Source organism: Natator depressus, chromosome 6 (assembly GCF_965152275.1).
Source record: "Natator depressus isolate rNatDep1 chromosome 6, rNatDep2.hap1, whole genome shotgun sequence".
NCBI classification, from domain to species: domain Eukaryota; kingdom Metazoa; phylum Chordata; order Testudines; family Cheloniidae; genus Natator; species Natator depressus.
The window spans coordinates 39,264,979-39,287,741 of record NC_134239.1 but is presented as its reverse complement, the minus strand read 5'-3'; the positions used below and the strand labels follow the sequence as shown (position 1 = coordinate 39,287,741).

At 41.3% G+C, this 22,763-nt stretch overlaps 1 protein-coding gene across 1 annotated transcript in view; it reads left to right on the top strand.

Moving 5' to 3' along the window:
• The first annotated feature begins 3,979 nt into the window (after nt 1-3,979).
• The window catches only part of SPON1 (spondin 1), a 317,066-nt gene continuing 298,282 nt past the window's right edge, over nt 3,980-22,763 (top strand). Inside the window, exons 1-2 of the mRNA XM_074955096.1 lie at nt 3,980-4,486; nt 14,732-14,838. Of these exons, the coding sequence (XP_074811197.1) occupies nt 4,261-4,486; nt 14,732-14,838 (333 nt within the window). The 5' untranslated portion in view covers nt 3,980-4,260. The remainder of the gene's footprint in view (nt 4,487-14,731; nt 14,839-22,763) is intronic.

Sequence of the window (22,763 nt, the reverse complement as noted above, 5' to 3'; positions counted from 1 at the left end):
ATTGGGGGTAGGAAACTCCCCCGCAACTGAACTTGTGGTAAGTGGTTCAATGCAATTCCAAAAGCTTTGGCTGCCAATGCCCCAGAAATTTATGAATGGAGACTACCCAGCGCCTGCTACTTCCAATCCAACCCAACCCAACTTAAGGCATTTGCCAAACTGCCAGAATCCACCTAGCCACCTGTGAGAGCTAAATCAAATTTTTCAGACAAAACTTTTGTCACTAAAAAACAGAGATATGGGTTGTCCAAAACATTGTGTGAATTCATGCGAATTCACCAAATTTTCTTGGTTGGAGAGGAAAGAAAATCCAACATTCCAAAAATATTGAAACATTTTGTTTGGACATTTTCTAGATGAAACATTTTTATTCGGGTCAAATGACACATTTTTTTCTACCCCAAGCAGTTTGTTTTTCAATTTTTTGTTTCAGCCAGCAAACCAAAAATCCATTATTCTCAGAGGTCTATTTATTATTATTTATATTTGCTGTATCACAGCCGGTCCCTCGTCATACGCCATGGTCCCACTGTGCTAGTCACTGTAAACAATATCATAAAACACGCTGCACAAATGTACTTAGAATCTAACAAATCTTTCTGGATGCAAAGGATGAGGGTCCATATGCAGACCCTGATGAGCCTACACTCTCAGCCGGCCCTCAACAGCAAGTCCCAGCCAAAGGACTCCCAACTCTGAACTTGGGTTGGGGATCCAGAAACTGGCATCTGTTACTAAACAGGTCCTCAAAGGACACTTACCACAGGGGGGGACCCACCTGTGATTAATCTCTCTGACTCTCACACACCCCTTCCTTCTGCCAGTTATTAAGAAACTGACCCAACAGTCCATTAAGTTTGGAAAACATAAATTTGCTACCTCACCAGGTGCACTCCATCATCCCTGAATAAGTTAAGGGAGGAATGGTTAATATTAGAGTGACTGATCACTGAACTCTCTCAATCTTGGAAGTGCTTAGGCTGTGAATATGTAGACAGCTGCATTTTTGGCCCAGTTGGTCCTGGTAGGACTTCCCACTAGATTTGCTTCTGGCACATCTTGGACCAAACTCGTATAAAGCTGTGGGCCAGGTCCCTTTTTATCCTGATCACCTAACTAACAGCCGTTCTGGACAGAGATCACTTTTCACAGAAGTGAGCTATTAAAACGTGAGGTGGATAAAAATGAGTTAAGAATGGATGTCAGAGAGGCATTAACTGTTTTCACAGCATGTGGTGTTGTCCAAACCAGAGCATCCATGTGGCTTCCCCTCTAGAGCTGCAAGGTGAACCACCTCAGCTGCTGGTTGCCTGCTTGTGTAGCTAATGAGCGCTGCTGGGGCCTCATGTACATTTGTGAGGCTTAGACACTTGGTCCTGTAAGGAGGACATTAAAAAAAAAAACACAGGAAAAATGTAACTCTAAACACTAAATTTCTATTAATGCATTTAAATCAAGAGAGGTAGATTGTGTATTTATAACTTACAATATCCAATGGCCTATGCACTGAGGCTGGGGTTTCACAGATATTAAGGCCAAAAGGGACCATTATGATCATCTAGTCTGACCCCCTGCATAACACAGGCCAAAGAACCTCACCCAGTAAGCTGTGCATCAAGACAATAACTTCTGTTTGAGCTATAGCATATCTTTTAGAAAGATATCAGGCTTTTATTTATTTAAAATCTGCAAGAGATGGAGACTACTACACTCCTATGTAAGTTGTAATCATTCTCACTTTAAAATATTTGCTTCTTATTTCTAGTCTGTATTTGACTATTAGGGAGCTTGCAACTGCTGGATCCTCTTATGCCTTTTTCTATTAGATCCCCATGTAGAGCATGATCAAGTCAACTCTTAACCTTCTTGAATAAATCAAATAGTCTCTCACTGCAGGGCAGCATTTCCAGATTTTAAATGATTCTTGTAGCTCTTTATGAGCCCTTTCCCTAATTTCTGGAATGCAGTGGGATTTGGGCATCTAATCATAGGCATGTAGGACTGGAAGGGCCCTCGATAGGTCACCTAGTCCTGTCCCCTCTACTGAGGCAGGACTAAGTATTATCTAGAGGCCATCCCTGACAGGTGTTCATCGAACTTGTTCTTAAACACCTCCAACAACAGAGATTCCACAACCTTCGTAGGTAATTTGTTCCAGTACTTAACTATCCTTACGGTTAGGAAGTATTGCCTAATATCAAACCTAAATCTCTCTTGCTGCAGTTAAAATCCATTACTTCTTGTTCTGTCCTATCAATGGACAATTTAAGGAGAACAGTTTATCACCCTCCTCTTTATAACAACCATTTACATATTTGACAACTGTTATGTCCCCCCTCAGTCTTCTCTTTTCCAGACTAATCCCACTTATTTCAATCTTTCCTTGAAGGTCATGATTTCTAGACCTTTAATCATTTTTGTTGTTCTCCTCTGGACTTTCTCCAATTTGTCCACATCTTTCCCCAAGTGTGGTGCCCAGAACTGGACACACACTCTCCAGCTGAGGCTTTACTTTTCCTGGGTTCCTACTTCCAGCTTGAATCTGCTAGGCTGATGTCCCAACAGGGTTACTGAAGTAGCTGTCCTGTATTCTATGCAGACTAGTTATCTGGGGTCAACCCCCAAAAAGGAATCCCCTTTTAAACACTATTGTGAACTGAAATTGGATGAAGAGCTTCCCCACATTTTGAGGTAAACAAAGGATCCTGCAAGGAGAGTATGTGTTTGCAGTGGGGAGAGAAGAAGTAAGAGACAGCAATCAAGAAATGCTCTTTACAGGACATCCCTTTGTTGTTTCATTCACTGGGAACTATCTGAGATCTGGTGCCAACCACATCAACCTTGATATATTGGAAAGTCAATATTATGGATCCTTGGCCCCATTGGAAGTTGTCTTTAGACAAGGCTGAGCCTGCTATAACCTTGCTCGTTTAGTGCATGCCAAAGAAAATGGCCCAGGAGAGAGAGGGATGGCAGAGCCTTGTTTGTGCCTTATGCAACGTATGGTGGCATGAGAAGGATTCAGACACATAACATGACTCTGGTGTTTTGTTTTTCCTTTTCCTGAGGCGGGACAGTCATGTAGTTGAGGCACTGGCCCATGACTCAGGAGAAGGAGTTCACTTCCCACCTCTGCCACAGACTTGTAGTGTGACCTTGGGTAAGTCACCTGTACCTTACTTCCTCATGTGTAAAATGTGCCTGTGTACACTATACCTCTCTGTGCCTCAGTTCCGCATGTGCAAAACCTTTATTCAGACTGTATACTATTCTTGGGCATGGACTGTCCCTTCCTGTGGGTGTGTGCAGTACTTGGCACAGTGGGCCCAGATCTTGGTATGACCCTCTTTGACCTACCACACCACTACTATAAAGCTAATTTGAGCCTTCAGTAAATCCTGAAACATCCCTGTGTGGGGGCTCTTGTGTGTCCATCTATTTAAGAGCCCCTCTATGCACAGAATGGAAACTAAAGTCAGAATTTGCAAGTGAGTGCATGTGTTGCAGGATGAGGATTTGGTGTGGAAATGCATCAGCTGCTTCTGGCATATCCGTCTCCCCATATCGCTCACATACACGATCCTGATAAAGTTTGCACTTAAGACACTGCAGCCCAGCCCCCCTTTGCTTTTCAAGTCTTCAGGGAGAGTGTGGCTATTGGAGCCATCTGCGCTGAACTCGATAAATGTTTGCAATGTCTGGTGGTTTGAAGAAAGGTGGTGTTGGGGGGAATCAGGAAATTCTTTGAGCCTTTTTATCCCTACAGTAACTATAGACTTTGGCAGGAATGTGGGTGATTAATTTTGAGTCTGTTAGCTCAGTGCATCCAGTTGAAGCTCCCCCACCCCCCTTTGGATGTCTTGGAGACAGCAGTGTCCCCCGTGCTCTGCTATTTCACCAAACCCTGTGAATGCAGCTCTGCTAAGTAAACATTGCCGAGCTGCTAATCACAAGCTCTGAAACAAAACAGCACTTCACTTCGGGATCTGGGCAAGATCAGAGCTCGTTGCTCGCTCCCTCTCCCTCCCTCCTTCCCTCCCTCTCTCTCCCTCGGATCTCGCAGCTCTCAGCCTCTCTCTCTTTCTCCCCATGCTGGGGAGAACTCGCAGGGTAAAACTGACAGAGGCTGCGGTTTTGTCAGAGTCTTGCTTGCTTGCTGGTTTTCTCCAGAGAGACAAGGGGGGTATTTCCTAGCCATCCTTTCCAACCTGTTCATGTTGTGATCCGCAGCAGCACCACCAAAAGTTGTTGGGAGCACCAATGATGGGACTTCATTTACAACCCTTCGCTTTGCACTTTCTGGCTTTGACTTTTCCCTTAGTGGCGCCGGGTTTCTCTGATGAAACCTTAGAGAAAGCCACGAAATCAGAGGGATATTGCAGCCGGATTCTGCGAGCCCAAGGCACCAGAAGAGAGGGATATAATGAATTTAGCCTGAGAGTGGAAGGCGATCCTGAATTTTACAAGCCTGGAAACAATTACAGGGGTAAGTCTTTGCAGTTCTGTAATTACCCAATATAATAATAATTTGATGATGATGATGAACAAGCGTCACTGAAACTAAAAGACGTGTGTGTGTGTGTAATCGAGACAGTGTGGGGTACTTCCGCACACCGCTTGCAGAGGGGATGCTTTCGCAGCAAGTGAGTGTGAGTTGTATTTCAGAGTAACACTTCACCCCAAATATTTCATTCGGCACTAAGGGGGATTTCCTGCTTCTTTGGTGTGTTCTAGCAGCTTTGAGTGGCAGCAAGAGTCTAGAGTCCGCTTGTTCTCTGGTGCAATACAGACTCCCTCTCTGTTCCTCTGATTCCCCCCACCCCCAGCAATGGAGCACAGCAAATAGTACAAGATTTAGCACGCAGTGGAAAGGCTCATAAACTCGGAGCTAATTGTTCTTGCCCTCAAATATGAGTATTAATTTAATGAGTTAGCATAAGGGCAAACTGATGCAGGAGGCTGCTAACTTCCCAATTTTCCCCCTTACCGTTTATCTCCCTCTGCCCCCACGCGTTTTTGCTGGGGATGTGAACAGATGGTTCAAGCAGGAAAGAGAGAGTGAGAGAGAAATGGTGCTAATGACCACTGGAGATAAGAGTCCTAGGGATGCATTCTGTGCTGAACACTGAACAGATAGTGCTGGAAATGAACTTCTGAAACACATCTCAGCATTTTTATATAATTAACAGGTGAAGGCAGTTTCAAGTCACTTTTTCTGCCTGATAATATTTATTTGGAAATAAACAGCCGTAATATACATTGCTGATGTTGTATTGAAAATACCACTTTGAAAAGAAAACTGACTGTGCAGTTAGACATCTGATCTCTCATGACAGACTGATAAGTAGTGCATCAGTGAAACCCTCGTTTGGGGAGAGCAAATAATTTGTTCAGAGCTGCTTCCAAGTGGTGACTCTCCATCCTTCCCCCGTTAGTTAGATTCGGTATTAAGAGCGAGGCTCTCCCACTGGATGAACACAGCAATCTGAGTTCAAGTTGAAGAAAAATTGTGTGCACGGTCTCATAAATATAATCATTAGACTTAAATTCTTAGAGGGGAACATCTACAACAGTGATTAACCTGTTTGTGAGCATCACTACTTGTGAGCATATTACTTTGTGTGATCTTTCTTCAGATAGAGAAATTAAAGCATGGTAAGCAATTTGTAACACGGTTTGAAGAAACACACATTTCCCACAAACAGGTTAACAGACATTTGACTTACTAGCTTGAGTTTGCAAGACTTTATATTGCATGTCAGCTTAGTATCTGTTCTGGTTGCACTACAGAGAAACCTCGGATTCTTTGGCAGTGAATTACACATAAATATTCTTATAAAGTTTTGTAAATTATTTCCAGTGAAAATGTTATTAGGTGTTTGTTTCATCTGCTGAGAAGATTTTATTTTATTTTAAGATGGGGGAAATAGATTTCTGAAACACATTTGATGGGTATATTAACTCTTATTACACAGAGCTTAATTAACAAAATAATCAGTTTAATGTTTTTACATTATGTTTTCATTATTAGCTCTCAGGTTCTTGTCCCTAGCAAGTTATACTGTGACATTAAAGGTTCAACTAAGCATACATGCTTATGACATTTAAGATTAAATTATTCAGATGACACCTAAACCGTAGCAAACGGTCTTTCAAGAATGCTTTACTAGCGTGTGGGTGGAAGATAGCTAAATGTTTCTGTAAGTATACTTATCAGCTCCAGCAAGAGTTAATGTAACTTGTTTCATATACAATGTGGTGACATCATGCAACATTTTAACACAGGGCTACTGAGTTCATTTTCAAAGGAGACTCCACTGGGAAATTAGAAATATCCTTCTGTGTTATACAAAGTGAAGAAACTGTGTGTGATGAGAAAAGCCGGGACATTAAGGACAAGCTGGTTTTGTAAATTACCAGAGAACAAGAAACAATGTTGTAGAAGACTCTGGGAACCAGAGCTGAGGCAGAGCCAAACTTAATCAAAGGCTGTTACCATGGGCCCGGGGCTGATTTAAGGTGGCCTGGGGTACTAGGCATGCCCCCTAGGGGCTCCAATAACCCTGATCCTTTCAGATCCATGCCTCTGGGTTTTTGATGGAGGGGGCCACTCACACGAGTCTGAAGCTGTAGTAGTGGGAACCACTGCTGCTGTTCCAGTGTAGCAGGGAGCAGAGGACCCCAGATCACAGCTGTCATTCACCTTTCAGAAGGCCTAGAGCCTTCCTGTTCTCTAGCCTACTGCTGCTGCTTGTCTTTGGGGGGAGAGGGGGGAATAGGATCCATTTGTCTAGAAGGAGGCACCAAGAGGGTTCTCTAGGTGGAGAAGTCTTACTTGCCCCCCCTGTAGAGTGTTCTAAGTGACAGTGGTAGGGGCCAGTGGGCCCTCTGCTGGACAGCTGGGGTCCCCTCACAGGGTTCTACTCCTCAGGGAGATGTTGGGATGGTGGTAGCTCATAGGTCTGGAGCCAGAGGGGAGCACCTCATCATAGGGTCCTGTGATCCAAGGGTGGCCTTAGGAATCATGCTTATCGTGACTGGAGCAGCTGAGGGCTGTGGTCATGGGGTTACTCCCTCCTCCGAGGGCCACATAAAAAACCTGAGGTCAACATCTGGATGGCTCTGCCTCCCAAAGAAGAGGCATCAGCAGCAGTAAATGTGGCCCTTCTCCCCCAGCTGCCCAGAGGAGAGGCAGCAATGGTGGCTGGAGAGTCTCTCTTTTCCTCCTCTCTTCCTTTCCCTGGCTGCCAAGAAAGCAGCCATGGCCAAGGGCTCATTGACTTTCCCCCAGCTGAGTTTGTTTGGCTGACCGGGTCTCCCAATATACTTATTTGGAGGCTCTAGTGCTGTAGCAGTCAGATGGCAGGGCATTCCCTTTGCCTCTCCCAGTGGTACACAATCTGCTCCTCTGACTCCCAGGATCATGTGACAACATTGTTCACATTACTGCATGGCCCTGGAGTTTAGGCTGGGTAGTCAACAGGTGCACTACAGGCCAAATCCAGACCGCCACACACTTTTGAACAGACTGTAATTTTTTTTTTTTTTTTGGTCATTGTGGTGTGAAAAATGTTTCTCTGGGCTCTGGACCTTCACTATATACCTTGAACAAGAAATTTGGAGCTTGACAAAGAATAATTGACTACCCTTGGTTTAGGCCCATATGCATAGACCTATTGCGTCTGATAGAAAATCCAGGCCATAATAGGTCTGCTGTAGCTCCTACTGAAGTCAAGGGCACAATTTCCATTGCTCTCAAAGAGAGTATGATTGGGCCTTGTAAGCAATCAAACAGGGACGCAAACCTTAAAAATTATTCTGGGTAATAAAGTCACAGAAGCAGTAACTGACAGTAATCAGTCCCAGCCCGGTTGCTTTATTAATCCTGGAGAGACTTTAGCTCAGTTGGAAAACTTCATAACGTTATTTTACATGACAAGATAGAGTAGGTTCTGTTCCCATAAATATGTACTTAAAAAAAAATTCTAAAAAAAAGTCTGTAAGATGGATGTTTCACATGAGCGTACAAAATGCAAATTTTTCCTTCCTGAAATTGTTATGCTATTGAAGGAAACAAGGAAGAGACTATTATAATCCCTTTAAATGCTCCTTCCATTTGGATGCTGTTTCTGTTGCTAATGGAATTTTCATTTGCAGGTCTGCTCACCTTCCCTGAAGAATAAACAGTGTTCAAGGACCCACTCAGATAAACATTGTGTGCTCCATTTGCATTGGTTTTCCAAGCGCTTCCCTCTTGAGTAGTCTTGAATCTCTCTCTCCCCCTCCCCCGCCCCCCACACGAAGACGCACTTTTTTGGAATTTATTAACAACTTCCGTTCTGCACCGATCTGGGTGCTTCTGACATATCTACCTCAGGAGTTTAATAGGCATTGTAATTAGGGTGGAAAGCACCTCTTGAAACTAAAGGGGCTTATTCTGTCTTCACTTATGCAAAATACAACAGAGGTTTTTGCTTAATTTAAATGAGAAGTTACACAATGTGGCTTCTTTGTCTAAAGCCAAGTGCATTTAGAATCCTACCATGCAATTCTGATTGCATCACTTTTAGCATGGGGTGGAGGAGTGTAGAGAGAGAGAGAGAGAGAGAGAGAGAGAGTGTAAAGGGGTTAGGATTTGTCCAAGAGGTATGGAAATGAGTAAAATGAGTCTCTGCCATTTAATCTCCCCCAGGAAAGTAAAATATACAAAATCTTTTTGCTTAGGTTTAATATCACCCTTAGAGTTACATAGTCTTTACTTTGGTCTGTTATTTTCAATAAACAATTTGATCTACATGTAAATCAACCATCACCCCAAGTGACCTACAAAATAATATACATAGAACCTGTGTTATAATTTAGCTCAAGAAAGGACCTTTATCTCTTGAGTCCCTATCAGGTAATGACACCCCCCCACACACACACCTCTTGTATGAAATGAGACTGAGCTCTGACACAGAATCGTAGTCATACAGTTATATAAAGAAACAAATATTGTAGGACCAATAATGATGCAATGTGCATGCAAGTTACCATAACAAGCCTTTTTATTTAACAATTCTTCAAATCAAATCTTGTAAAGCAGTGTTATCTTAGCAGAGTGGATAGGATCAGGGAATTAATAATAGGCTAGAAATACTTCCGCTCATACATCTGTGTTCAATGTAGCCCAACTCAGTAGTTTCCAAAAAGCTACGAAGCAGTATTACCAACTTCAAGCATTCAAAAATCATGACTCAGGCCTCAATATATCATGAGTAGCTTAAAAATCATGACATTTTTAAACAGTAATAAATTTTGGACTCATTTTATGTACTTTCTCAAGTAATCCATGCCTCCAGGAGTTAGGGCTTTAAGAAAAGCACCAAATACTGTAATTTTTGGCAACACAGTGTCCTGTATGAAATTAATGTAGAGATCTTAGTTCATTTTTTCAGTGCCTTGGTGTCCTCAGCAGTGAGCCACCAGAAATGGCACACATTGCCAATCTCAACCGACTGAGGGAGGGAGACCAACCAAGGATGAGAGGTCCATAAAGGCTGAACGACTTTCCATCTGGACCCCTGGGTTAGAATTTGGTGACACTGATAAGTAGGTGGAAGTTTGCACTGTATCTACAATGCAGACACATATATTCAATCATCACAGCTACCCAGCATCTTTCAGGAACACTAAGGGTGACATCCTGGCCTCATTCATGTCAATGGCAAAACACATCTTTAGGGACTGATGCAAAGCCTTTATATTGACATTAGTCGGCTTTGTAAGCTTTTAGTAGGCTTTAGTAGCCCTATGACAGGTTGTTTAAACCAGTAGTTCTCAACCGGGGGTTTTGGAGCCCTGCCACTGTTACCCGGTGCCCCGAGTGGGCCTGAAGTGGGGAGCAGTGTGGGGCTGAAGCCCCAAGCTCCCCCTGTTTGCAGCTGGGAATGGTGTGGGGCTGAAACCCCGAACTCCCTCCCCCACCCCCGCTGAAGCCAGGGGAGGGGCCTGAAAGTCCAACACGGGCAGAAACCTTGAGCCCATGGGCAGTGTTAAGGGGGAACAAGGGTTTTGCCCCCCCCCCAACTGCACTGCCTTAACCACAGTGGGGGAGTCCTGGGGACAGCTCCCCTAACTCCTCCTCCTTCTCTTCCCCAACCCCTCTCAGATCCTGCCCTCTGGCCAGGTCCTAGGCAGGAAGCTGGAGCCAGGCAACGTGGGGCAGCTGCTCCTGTGGCCGGTGGTGCCATGGAGTGGGCAGTCATGGCATTCCCCCATCTCCTGCTGTTGCCTGGGGTTGTGGCTGCTCCTCAGCTCCCAGCCCCCTTTGACTGCTCATGCAGCAGGTCAGACCTGCCCAGGCGGCTCTATGCCCAGCGTAGTCCTCAGGGAGTAGTCACTGGCGCACAGCCCCAGACCGGTCAGTGGCCTGCTGAGGTGAGTCAGGGGTGGAGGTGGCACTGCCTCTCTGGACCCCGCTGTGCAGAGCTGGCAAGAGCCCCACCAGTCCTTGCCCCTTCCCCCCGCCCCCGGAAGTCAAACTACACCTCTGCCCAAGGGTTCCCCTGGCCCGGAGCCCTGAGTCCTCCCCTCCCCCCGCTGAACCCTGGAGGTTTTCTAGCATGTCACGGGGGGCCTCAGAAAGAAAAAGGTTGAGAACTCCTGGTATAAACCTCACACCGATGATGAAGGGGTTAAACAGCTGCCATGGGCAATGCTGGCCCCACCCCTTGGGCCCAGTCAATCATATCAAAGGTAGAATAAGGACCTAAAAGCAGGAATTTTCCAGCAGTTGCTGAGCAGCTCTGGGAGAGAGCAGATGGTAGCTCTACAGCTCCCAAAGGAAATTCCTGGGAAGCCTTCAGGAGAATTGCTCTCACAAAGGTCATTTATAAGCGCCCTCCCCCAACCCATGTTGACAAGGAAACAACACTGGTATACCAGCCCAGGTAGGTCCCAAGGCAGGCTGATTAGGTGGTTGATACCGTTACCATCTGCCCCTTGGGTTATGGAATCTGAGGACATACAAAAAGGGAGTCAAGAGCCCCATCCCATCCAAACACAAGTGGACTTTGTAACTCAGTTTGTATCACAGGATCTCTTATGCAGGCAAATGGGGGCACCTGAAGGATTGTTCAGTGTCCATACAGTAGGAGGCTCCCATCTGCAGCCTGAAAACTGTGACAAGTCCTAATTTCACAGAAGGGGGAAAAATCAAAAAGAAATGCTAATTGATTCTTCTTATTTATATAGAATCTAAAATGTAATAGATGCTTATTGTTGCTCTGAATGTTAACTATATCATGCTTGTTTATGCAATAAATGCAACTGTAAAACATATAGGTAATGATTCAGGAAAGCATCCCTATTCAGAACAACACTTCAATACGTATTTAAGTGCTGTCTTGAATGGGGATAGATTTGACACCTTGCTTGAATCGAGGCCATAGCCATTATGTGCATTCTAGTATATTTCTCTTACTCCTTGGGAGGCAAAACCGTTTCCACAACAACCTTCGCTGTTCCTTCCTTTTTGGTGCCTGAAAAATCTGAGACAGAAATAGCAAATGGGCTTTATTAGGAGGATTAATGTAACTAAAAAGTATCACCAATCAGAAACAAAGAATCACCAATCAGCTTGGTCTTGATTCCATCTTCTCTGTTTTGTGAGAAATGTCTTTCTCTCTAATGTAACAAGTTATGAGCTTATGTTATGAATGGTCTTTATATGGAATAGGTTGGTTGGCATAAGTGTTACAGTGTAAAGCCAGCATCTGTAGCGAATCACCTTGAAAAGATAGACACAATCATTCCACAAGTAGTAATTTACACTCACACTTTATGTCATAACCCTTGTCACTCAAATCTCACCCCATACTCAAATTCTCATTTCCAATATCTGAAGAGAAATAAAAGTTGTGTGTGAGATCCCCGGGATAATAGACAATAGCTATACGTAAGTAAAAAAATTGCAGAATAGGGCTTTAAATGTGGCAAACGTTCTTTTTCAAGGATATAAATGGATTTTGTATATATTACCTATGCCCAAGGTCAGCCCACAGTTGGATTTTTCTACTCAAATTCACGGTCACCTAGATGTTGCTGAAAAACTATGTATTTAAGATATATTCATGTTTTTCTCTTGAATTGTGACTAATCCATGGGAAAGTTTGCTATATATCAATGATTTTTCTGGGAATTAGACTCTATCAGTTCCTCAGCAAGAGTGAATTCAGTGGTGCTGCATCTGTTTACTCCAGCTGAGAATCTGGTCCTAGAGTTTCATTTAAATTTATCATTTAGAGCTGCAAAAGTCTGTCAACTCCCCACCCACATTGGCCTTCTGCACTGACAAGAGAATAACAATTATGATTATTATTTATTATTATTGCTATAGTGCCTGAAGGCCCAGTCACATATTGAGACCACATTGTGCTAGGCACTTTACATGCATGTAATGAAAATACAGTCCCTGCCCCAAAGAGCTTGCAGTCTGATAATTAAGTTCCATTGAATGACTACAAAACTATGCTAAAAGTCATGAGATTTTCAGGAATATCTAACTTGTTGATCAATATTCTGCTCTTCTCTGGAAAAAAAAGCTCCTAGATCATAGTGAACCAAATGCTTCACTTATATTCACAAAGGTATTTTCAAATTAGTTCCTCTGTTTCAGCGGTTCTCAATCTTTTCAGACTACTGTACCCCTTTCAGATCTTTGATTTGTCTTGCATACTTCAAGATTCACCTCACTTAAAAACTACTAGCTTACAGACTCAGACATAAAAATACAAAAGTGTGAAAAACTCCTTAATTTCTCATTTTTACTATATAACTATAAAATAAATTGCGATCTCCAGGTTGAGAAACACTGATACAGTATATAGAACACTACAAACAAATCATTGTCTGTATAAAATTTAGTTTGTACTGACTTAGTTTGTTAGCTAGTGCTTTTCATGTAGCCTGTTGTAAAACTAGGCAAATATCTGAATGAGCTGACATACACCCAAGTTGAGATCCACTGCTCTAATTGACCAGCTCTTTCCAGAAATCAGACTAGCTCATTTAACTTAATTTTTTGGTGTTTTTTTTTTCTTCTGTCTAATCCTCCTCTCCTCATGACTTACCAGAAGGTGGTAGGTAGAAATCCTGCCAGAAAGCCTATTCTTTTCTTTTTTCCGATCTAACTATACTAGATAGTGCTGGAAATCAGCTGATAAATTCTGTCCTTGTGATATTTCTAGACTAGTGGTTCTCAGTTCATGTGACATCCTCAGGGCAATACAGGTAGTATATATTACATGGATGCAGCCCACTTAATGCATAGAGAGTTCCATATGTGGCCCACAATGGTAAATAGGTTGAAAACAACTGTTCTAGATTAATTTCCAGATCAAGGAGAACCACCTATGTTCCAGATAAGCAGCTACACTTTTGGACATTGAACAAATTCTAATATACAAACCCTTTAAATTTTACCTATCACTCTCAGACGTTCGTTTCAACAACCAGTGGCCTATCTGCGTCAAGGAGACTCTACCATGGATTTTCTCCTGTGTAGTGGCATTGATGATGGGAATTGTTCACAAGGAATCAGGGATTTTTCTCAGTCTTTATGGTGCCAGCCAGAGTTTGAGGGTGTGAAGGTAGATTATGAAATGACAGTATCTGCTTCATAGTTGAAGTTGAAGGTACTCTCACAGTGTAAGCCCAATTTTCAAACACGAATTTTTTCCCCTAAAAGAAACCAATCTCCCTGAAATTTCACATGTCCATGTCTCATCTCAGGGTAGAATTTTTCTGGGAAGTTTGGAGAAAGTTAGAAAGGAATTTTAGAGAGTTATTGAGCCACAAATCTGTTCCCTTTGCACCGGTCTGGGGGCATAAAGGACATGGAAATGTTGGTCACTTTGTATAAGGCACTCTGGAAGGTTGTCTGATACAAGGGTGAAGAGGACAGCATAAGAACCTAGGTAAAATGGGAGATAATACAATAGAAAGCTGGACTAACAGGAGAGTTGGGGAATCCCCCAATATAGGGGAAGTCTCCAGGGACTGTGAAATAAGAGACGCCAGCTCGGAAGCGCATAATCACCTTCCACAGACACCTGAGGCTTGGGGCATTCCTGGGCAGGCTAGGGCATTGGTAAGGGTGCTTTTGAGGTTTGTTTTTTACTAAAGGCCACTGTGCTCTGTTAATCCATAGCCGGCAGAACTGTCTCCAAGGGTCAATTCTAGTGGTAAATGATGCTTGTGGCCTGTCCAGCCCCCGGATGAGGGCAATGGAAAACAGTTCACCTCAACTGGTGGATAAGGCATTTGTAGCTCAGTTGGACTCAGAGATTTTGCTAAAATATTTCTTATTTTGCATTTAAAATTAAGGAAACATGGTATATGTCGGGGTCACACCTCTGCTGAGCAAAGAGCCTGAGATAGGGAGGAAAGGCCCCAGTAGAGATGTCTTTGCAGAAAAATTCCCTCAAGAATTTAGCATATTGACCGTCTATTTTTAAGGAAATCCCTGGGTTGTAAATAACAGCAATGTTTCATATTAAGACTGAGATGCATTGGCAGAATTGCATATGGAAACTTGGACTGAACCTTCCTGCACTCTGCCTGGATATACTCTATTAATCTTTAGCTTTCATTAGCACCAAATTAACACAGATCTTTAGACCAAGCTGTAGAATAAACTGATACATAGGTTGTTGTTTTCACAATCATTTTTTTTTCTTTTTTGCTTCAGTAACACTTTCTGCTGCCACTCCAGCCTACTTCCGTGGATTCACACTGATTGCTCTGAAGGAGGGCAAAGAGGGAGACAAAGAAGAAGATCATGCAGGAACCTTTCAGGTGAGAGACACTTCCTTGCCGACCTATGGCTTCTGTGTTCCACCCCACTGTGTGGTTGGTTCAAAGAGGAGCCATTATTAACATTAAAGAATGCGAGATGTTGTATAAGCATGAACATTTCTGTGGCTGTTGGCATGATGCAAGGTCGGCATGGTGCAAGGGCAGCATAATTTACTTTGTATTCTGCCCATGCTCTTCAAGAGATCTGCAAGGCACTTAAACCTTGACTTCAATGGAACTTCAACACATGCTTAAAGTTAAGCTTGTGGTTAAGTGCTTTGCTGAATCAGGGCATAATAGATCAGAGTTTGGGCTGGATATCCTGCTATTCAAATACGGTGGTGGTTTAATCCATACATTTCACCTTTTATATTTCTTTTCCTACATGTTTTTGTCCTACAATATGTCTCTTTCAAATACAGCTAATGTGTCCTGGTCATTTCTTTGGTTGTAACCATCTTACTAGCTACATGTTAGAGTGTGATAAAGATATATTGAATAGTAACTTGCTCTGTGAATAGTCCCAATTAAGTCAATGGGGGAAAGTGCTACTTAACATGATTAAAAATATCACAATCTGCCCTTTGGGTGTTATCAGAGAATAGTTAGGGTGCTTTTGAAACTTGGCATCCTTTCAGTTATTTCAAAACCACATTACATGACAGATAATTCTGCACAAAAGTACGAATAAGTATCACATTTTTAAATGCAAGTCTTGTTGAGCTGTTCGTACTGCATTTTCAGCATAGAAATATTATTATGGATGATATTGTGCACAATTAATGGAATGGACAATGATAGCTAGGTATCATAATAATACATTAATAAAAGCTTTATCCTGGCAACTAGCACTCAAGAACAAACATTTAAATATTTTAAAAAGAGAAATGCAAAAGACTATACTTTTGGTAAGTAACACGGAAAGAGACGTCAACATCATCCCACTTTTCCCTCTTACAATTTATTTTGATGCTGTCATACAGTAAATGTCACCAGCAAATTCAATATATTGAATATTTGTCCTATTTTCTCAAATCTGGAATATTTGGCAGTGGATTTCAGGCTTCTGTATGTTCAGTTCACAAGAAAAACCTAGAAATATGTGATGTTGATTTGATCCTGGAACGGGCCCCTAGAGTTAAGCCTCTTCCTAGGCATGCTGCTGACGTGGAATAGATGTCAATTATGAAAACATTTAACAGAAAGGGATATTTAGCTCAATTTGGACAGTGGAAGGGGATTAGAATAAAGCATAATCCACAATTTAGGAAGTACAAATTACTGTGGTTCATTTAATAATTACCATTTAAAAAAAAAGTTCCTTTCCTCTTTCTACAGTTAGTTGTATTCCCACTTTTAATATCACATTGAAGCTAAAATCTGATTAAATTTCTCCATCGCTGGCCAGTGTGGGAAATTATGCCTGAGCAAAGACTTCATGCAAAGTGCATTTCTGCAGCATAATAGTCAGAAACTCACTTAGTTTTGCAGAAATGGAGAGCAATTTTGAAGCCAGTAAAGAGTGAGTAGCAAATAGAAATGTCTAAATAGCTCAAAAACACCTAATGGATCTCAGTGGAAGGATGATTATTAAGATGTTTAATTAGTTTTATTATACTGCTGGCAAGTTGAAATCAGCATTTTAATTGGCAGATGAATATTTCAAAAGTGGTGCATACTAAATTCGTATTTCTGTGGCACAAACAGTACTCATTGTCTCCTTCCCCCTGTGTAGATACTATTAACTGCTGTTAGCACCTAACTATGATATCTGCATTCATAAAAGATTTAAGTATAGATGAGACTGACATATATTTCTTTGGCTTGGCTAGATACTACCAATCAGAGAGAGAGAGGCTTTTTAAATGCTGTATCAGGTTTGCACCATGTCTTGCCCTTTGGTGTAAAGTCACTTGAGGTGGGCAAAGGTTTTGTAAAGGAAATAAACTATGCGCAAGACAGTTTGTGTGAAGGATAGGTACACCAAATGTTTTCAAATGGGAAAAAAATGGGATATTTCTCAAAAAAAAAAAAAAAAAAAAAAAGACTTGATTCCACTTCTGGGCCATGAGTGTGGCCCCCTGCATCAATGAAGAGTCCCACTTACTTCACGGAGCTCATGCTAGTAGATTCTAGTACAGGATCATAACCAAATTTAAATATGATGCATTTGTATACATTGTGCAAAATATAATGAAGTCGTGAAACAAGATATTCATTCACGTAAATGTGAGCCTGTAGTATATCCATAGTGGGAAGAATCTTCCTTTTTTTCCCTCACAAATATGTACACCTCATTGTTAATCTTGTGAAAGCCATTGCCATACAGTACCTGAAGGACTGCATTTAAATGCATACTGTACATGAGGAAAAATTGTATCTACATTGTATAATCCGGTGAAGATTCCACTGCAGCCATGGATTATTGTATGAAAATACATATCCGTGGAGAGTTAAGAATTAAATGAAGCCTGCTTCACCATTGCAATGTTGCATGGTTTCAGTGGAGTTATGCTGGCATAAAACTGGAGGAACAAGATGGTGAATCATCTCAATGAATGATGCAAAACTGAGGGGAGAACTAGACAGGGAATATTTTATTGCAGTCATAAAATAAACAAAGAATGAAAGAAAAGAACAAAATGCCAGCTAAAATAAATGAATCTTTTAAAAAAAAAAAAGATAATATATTAATCCTCAAAAAATTGAGTTGCCATAGTTTTTATTTTTAAGACCCGCATTTTGAAAAAGGTTAAAATGGCAGCAAAAGACTATCCTTTGTAAGCTGCTTAAAATAAACAAATCTGCATAAGGATTCTGTGTTGTTTATCTGCAATGTCCTTTGTTAGCAGGGCGGTGGAGACCAGATCCTGAAAACTGTCACAGAGCACACAACAAGTTAAATTAGGATGTCAATAATATTCCATTTGGGATACAAACTACAGTGCTATATAACTTTTTATAAAGTCAGGCATTCCAATTAATTTTATTTTTCAGTGAGTGAATGTCAGAATTATTATGATTATTAATAAATCTTTCACTAGAGCATAAAGGCACTGCCACTGTTTTCAGTGGTTGCAATCATGCTCCAATCTGGTTGATGTTCCAGCACTCTGCAAATCACAAGCATTTCCTCTGTAAGTAAATGGCTACCTTGGGTCAAGTCTGCAGGGGTCCCCTTTTGAACTCCTCTTCTGGCTCATTTACTTTTGTAGGCTAAGTAACTCAGCAGATATGGTCAAACTTCATTAATCATTAATCAACAGGGTCTTGATCTCATAAATGGTACAGCTGTTACTTGGACAATGCAGGATGGGTACTTTTCTTTTTTTTTTTTTATTATCTTTACGTTAGTCACAGCTGGCCCTAGAAATGGGGCCTATGCGAGAAGCATCTTTGGTGCCCCCCTCCATTTGTTAAGCTTTTGAATATCTTATTTTTATTGCATTTGTAGCCCATTTCACAACTTTGATGCACAATTTGCATGCATCATTTATCCCTGTCATACAAGACGATAAATTTGCATGCTAGGATCTGTAAATCTGTATTTATTCATGCCATGTATAAGCAATTAAAAAAAATGTGTTTCCTCTAAGCTTATAGAAACTTTTAAGAATAACTGAAATGTACTAACATCAAGAAATTAAATTGTGCACCAACACTGGGTGGACCAGTATTAAGTAGTGTTACAGTAGGTGACAGCTTTAGAATGTTAACCCTAGCCCTTTAGTGTAAAAGCTCTGTATTTCTCGTCTTTGCTCATGCAAACTGAGGGACAGCGCTAGAGAGGTCCAGCCAACGGCATTTGAAAGTGATAAAATAGCAAGCGATGGCAGTCTCTCATTGGCAATCATCAACTGAAGATATGTTTTAATGAGCCTGAGCTTCGAAAAGCTGCATTCACCACTTGCGACTTGGCAAAGCAAATAACAGTATTTTTTTTTATATTGTTGCGTAGATAGGGGTCCGATAGATACCTTTCGTGTCTCATTAAATATGTCCTTTATTAGTCATTGCTTGAACTTTTCAAGTCTTAAAACACAAGGACACTTTCACAAGTACACAATAAAACAAGGTTCACAATATCGCAGCTGGGCTTTCACTTCACTTCATTCTTATATCTCACTGATTGACTGGCAATGCCCCGTCCCATATATACCCACGAGGGCATGGCTGACAACATTCTAGGAGGTTCAAGGAAAATGTAGTTCTCAGAAAGTCTGGAAGGTTCCATGAGATTCTACAAAGGTCCAGAACATTCTAGGAGGTTAGTGAAAAATGAATCCACATAGAGAATACCTAAAACATTTTATTTCAAACTTTCTATTTTTCCTTTTGTCGCTAACAACAGATACAGCACCCTGAGCCCGGCAAGCTCCTACACCAACATCCTAGGCAGTTGCCTGACCCTAATTCCCGCTCTGATGTTAATCACATGAATAAAGATCCGTTGCTGAAAGTGATACAAGTTTGTAGTTTAGGCCACACTACTCTAAATCTACTTTATAATGAGTGAGCAAGATGAGGCACTTTAAACAAGCATCTGCTCTCACTTCTTCCTTTGTGGTAGCCACAACTTCCACTTCCATATCCCATAGCGCACACAGAGGTTTGTTAAAACAAAACAGAAGTCCAATAGCTATATGACACATAATGTTAGCAAGAAAAGACATCAACATCCTTCATACGACTTTGGGGATTTAGTGGCAGGGCTCCTATTTACACCGATAGCAGTCATGCAGCTCTATCCCCATGCAACATGCTGAAAGCTTAGGACACCATGTTCCAGTGGCCTCTTTACCTTGGCCATTCCCTGCAGTTGTCATGCAAACAGCCGAACTTTCCATTTCATAACATAGCAACACGGTGTATTGTTCAGCACAAAAAGCTGAGCAATTTGAAAGCAAATTACACCTGAACACAACAATCGGGCAGTGATTAACCACAATTAAGATTAGAACATTATCTCTACAGACCAAAACTACAGCCTGCTTAAAGCAAAACACATGTACACAACCTAATAGATTTGGTTTGGTGAATTAATACATACTTGTTTTAAACTAAGGGTTCAGTTAAACAGCAGTAATTTAAAGTGGTGTGTGCTGTAAACTCATACACCCCAATATGTCTTTCTAACATGGAGCCACCAAAATCAGGCCACCAAGTCTACAACTGTGAGCAGACATCTCTTTGGGGTGTCTTTGGCACAACAAACCATCTATCCGTCAGCTTCATATTTCATTCTTAACTTGTATCCAACCCCTTTTGGTAAACTGCTTCTAAATGCAACCACCACAGTAGTATTCCAGGAGTGGTCCTCCCTCTGCAACTGTATGGGTTTGCTTGTCTTCTCCTTTGCACTAGTGTAAATTGGGAGGAACTCAGCAGAAGTCAATGGAGTGTAAAGCCAGTGTGAGAATAGAATCAGGCTCTACATTTCAGTGAATTAAATGTGCCATTAAAAGTGCTCCATGTATAAAAGTTAAATTTATAACATAGGAGATGGTTTTTAAAATGTGCAGTTAACTTTTGCTGTAAGCCTCTCACATCTCACAAGCTAAGTAGGGTTGGACTAGGTCAGTATTTGTATAGATAACCACAGAGGTAAACGCTGGGTACTGTAGGACGGGGCATTGGTGATTCAGTAGGTAGACTTTTTCCTCTGAATTTGTACTGAACCAGTACTCCAGAATGGTGCTGAGGGCTTCGGTGCTGCTGAAGCTCCTGTCATCTGACGGAGCATAAAAATGAGGTGCTGACCATTTGTGGTCATTAAAGTTCCCATGGCAACTGGTCCAAACTGGAAAACTACATCACATTGTACAGGACCTTACAGACACGGTTATTTTTCATTAGCAGAGCTACAGTGCTGTGTTGGGTTGTTTGTGTGGTCAAACAGTTGACACATTTAATTTCAGAGGTAGTGAGTCTCATAATTTTTCTGTATATGGCTCATGATTTATGAAGTCTTGGAGTTAGGAATTCCACTGTGTGTGTGTTTACAGGACCAAAATGTAGCACACAAGAGTGGCGGGCAGTTGATTGTGTGAATGGAGGTGAATTCCTGTTATAAAGAAAGCACTGTAATGAAGCTGTGTCATGTCATCACATAGTTGCATTGAGATGTTATTTTGTATCCCAATATGAGGACACTAGGAAAAAATATTTTGCCCAGAGGTATGTGAAATGATGGGATTCACTTCACAGGGGTTTGTATCCCATACATTTTTCTTTCTAGAATCTCAGACTGAAACTCAGTCATCTGGTTTCACATAAGCATATGAAACAATGCATTATCACTTGGTTTTAATGCAAAATGTTAAATCATGCCATATTCTTGCAAAAGGTTTGTGCACTTTAGTGAATCTTTCAATAAGCATGGACTTAATTTCCAGTTTATTATAAAGCCAGAGAAGTGCCATGAGGTTGTGGGTTTTTTAATGACACCCTCACCCCACACTAGTGAATTAAACTAAGATACATATGCAAGTTGATCCAATCAAAGGTAAATTCAGAAGCAGTAGAGAAATCAGTCTGAAATGACTTTTCAGTCATTAAATCCATGATCCAACATACCAATTAAGGAAGTGTGTTAAAGATAAAAGGGATGGAAAATGTCAGGTATATATTTTGAGGGGTTTTGGAGGTGGGGAAACCTCTAAGTAAGCCCATAAATTATAAAACTGCATTTTTAATCTTCAAAGACTTTCTTAATGTCCAATGGTATGCCACATCCTGATGTTTCTGCTGACTTGCAGTCCCTCCTTACACTGCATTTTATGCTATTAGAAGTGTCGTTCTAGGAAGAAGAAAGCAGCTTAATGACAATACCATGGTTCTGTGTTAATCTTTGATTAGCGGTGGAATTGGCTACCCTTCATGAAGACTGGGTTATGTTTAGTGTGGAGGATGTATCCTTGGCAGAATGTGCCAAACCCAGTTCAACCCAGCTGAATCAAAGCCCCTTGACTTCTGTTTTACACTATTCAGCGGTTAAAAATTAAAACCTATTCTCTGATAGGGCAGGTTGGAATATGATGAACAGTTTTCATGAACATTTTTCCTAAGTTTTACATAATGTTTGGAAAAATGTTGACCTGCTCTTCTTACCAGCAAGCACTGGTTGACAAAGGCTCAATAGGAAATTGACTCTTGTTTGGGACAGATAGTGGGGAACCAGAGGAGGTAAGATAGTAATAACTGAATGAAAAGGAAGGAGATGAGGGACTGATGGGAAAGGGAGGTGTTGCTGAATGAAAGTCCATTTGGGGCATCTAGGGGAGGTGTGGGGCTAGAGCATTACAAGGTCCAGTGATCCTTGGCAGTGAAGCAGTTCCATGGGAGCTTTTAATCAGTCAGTGAAAATTAAGCAACCTTGAAGCTTCTCGAACATGTGCTGGGAGCAATTTGGCTTGGCTTGTGGGTGGAGTATAAAGATGGCATAAAATCACCTCTCTTTCATTCCCTGCATGGGCTGAGTGATATGCTGGTATGCCAAGGAACTAGCTCAATATCTATTATATGTTCTTTTTTCTTAAATTCATTAATGAAATAGTAAGATTGCACAGCTAAAATAAGAAAATGTTAGAAAACATGAATCTTAAGGCCACTATGTCAATATTTAACTTGACTATAGTTCATATTTGAAGTATTAAATGGTAGAAATTTACCAGAGAAATAGGAATGTAAAATACTACATATATGCAGCATGGCCCAGTTAATGTTACTGAGTGAATCTTGATTTTGAATTTCCTGACTTTTGCTTATTTTAACTCTGCAAATTGAACATTGCATTAAGAACAATTGTCTGTATTCAATTTCCCTACTTTTTTTTAGCCCTGTAAAGAAAAGGCTGAAAAGTGGCTTTAGTAGTTAAACTTGGCCCAGACACTTACATATAAGCCTCAAAAAGTAAGTTTTTAAAA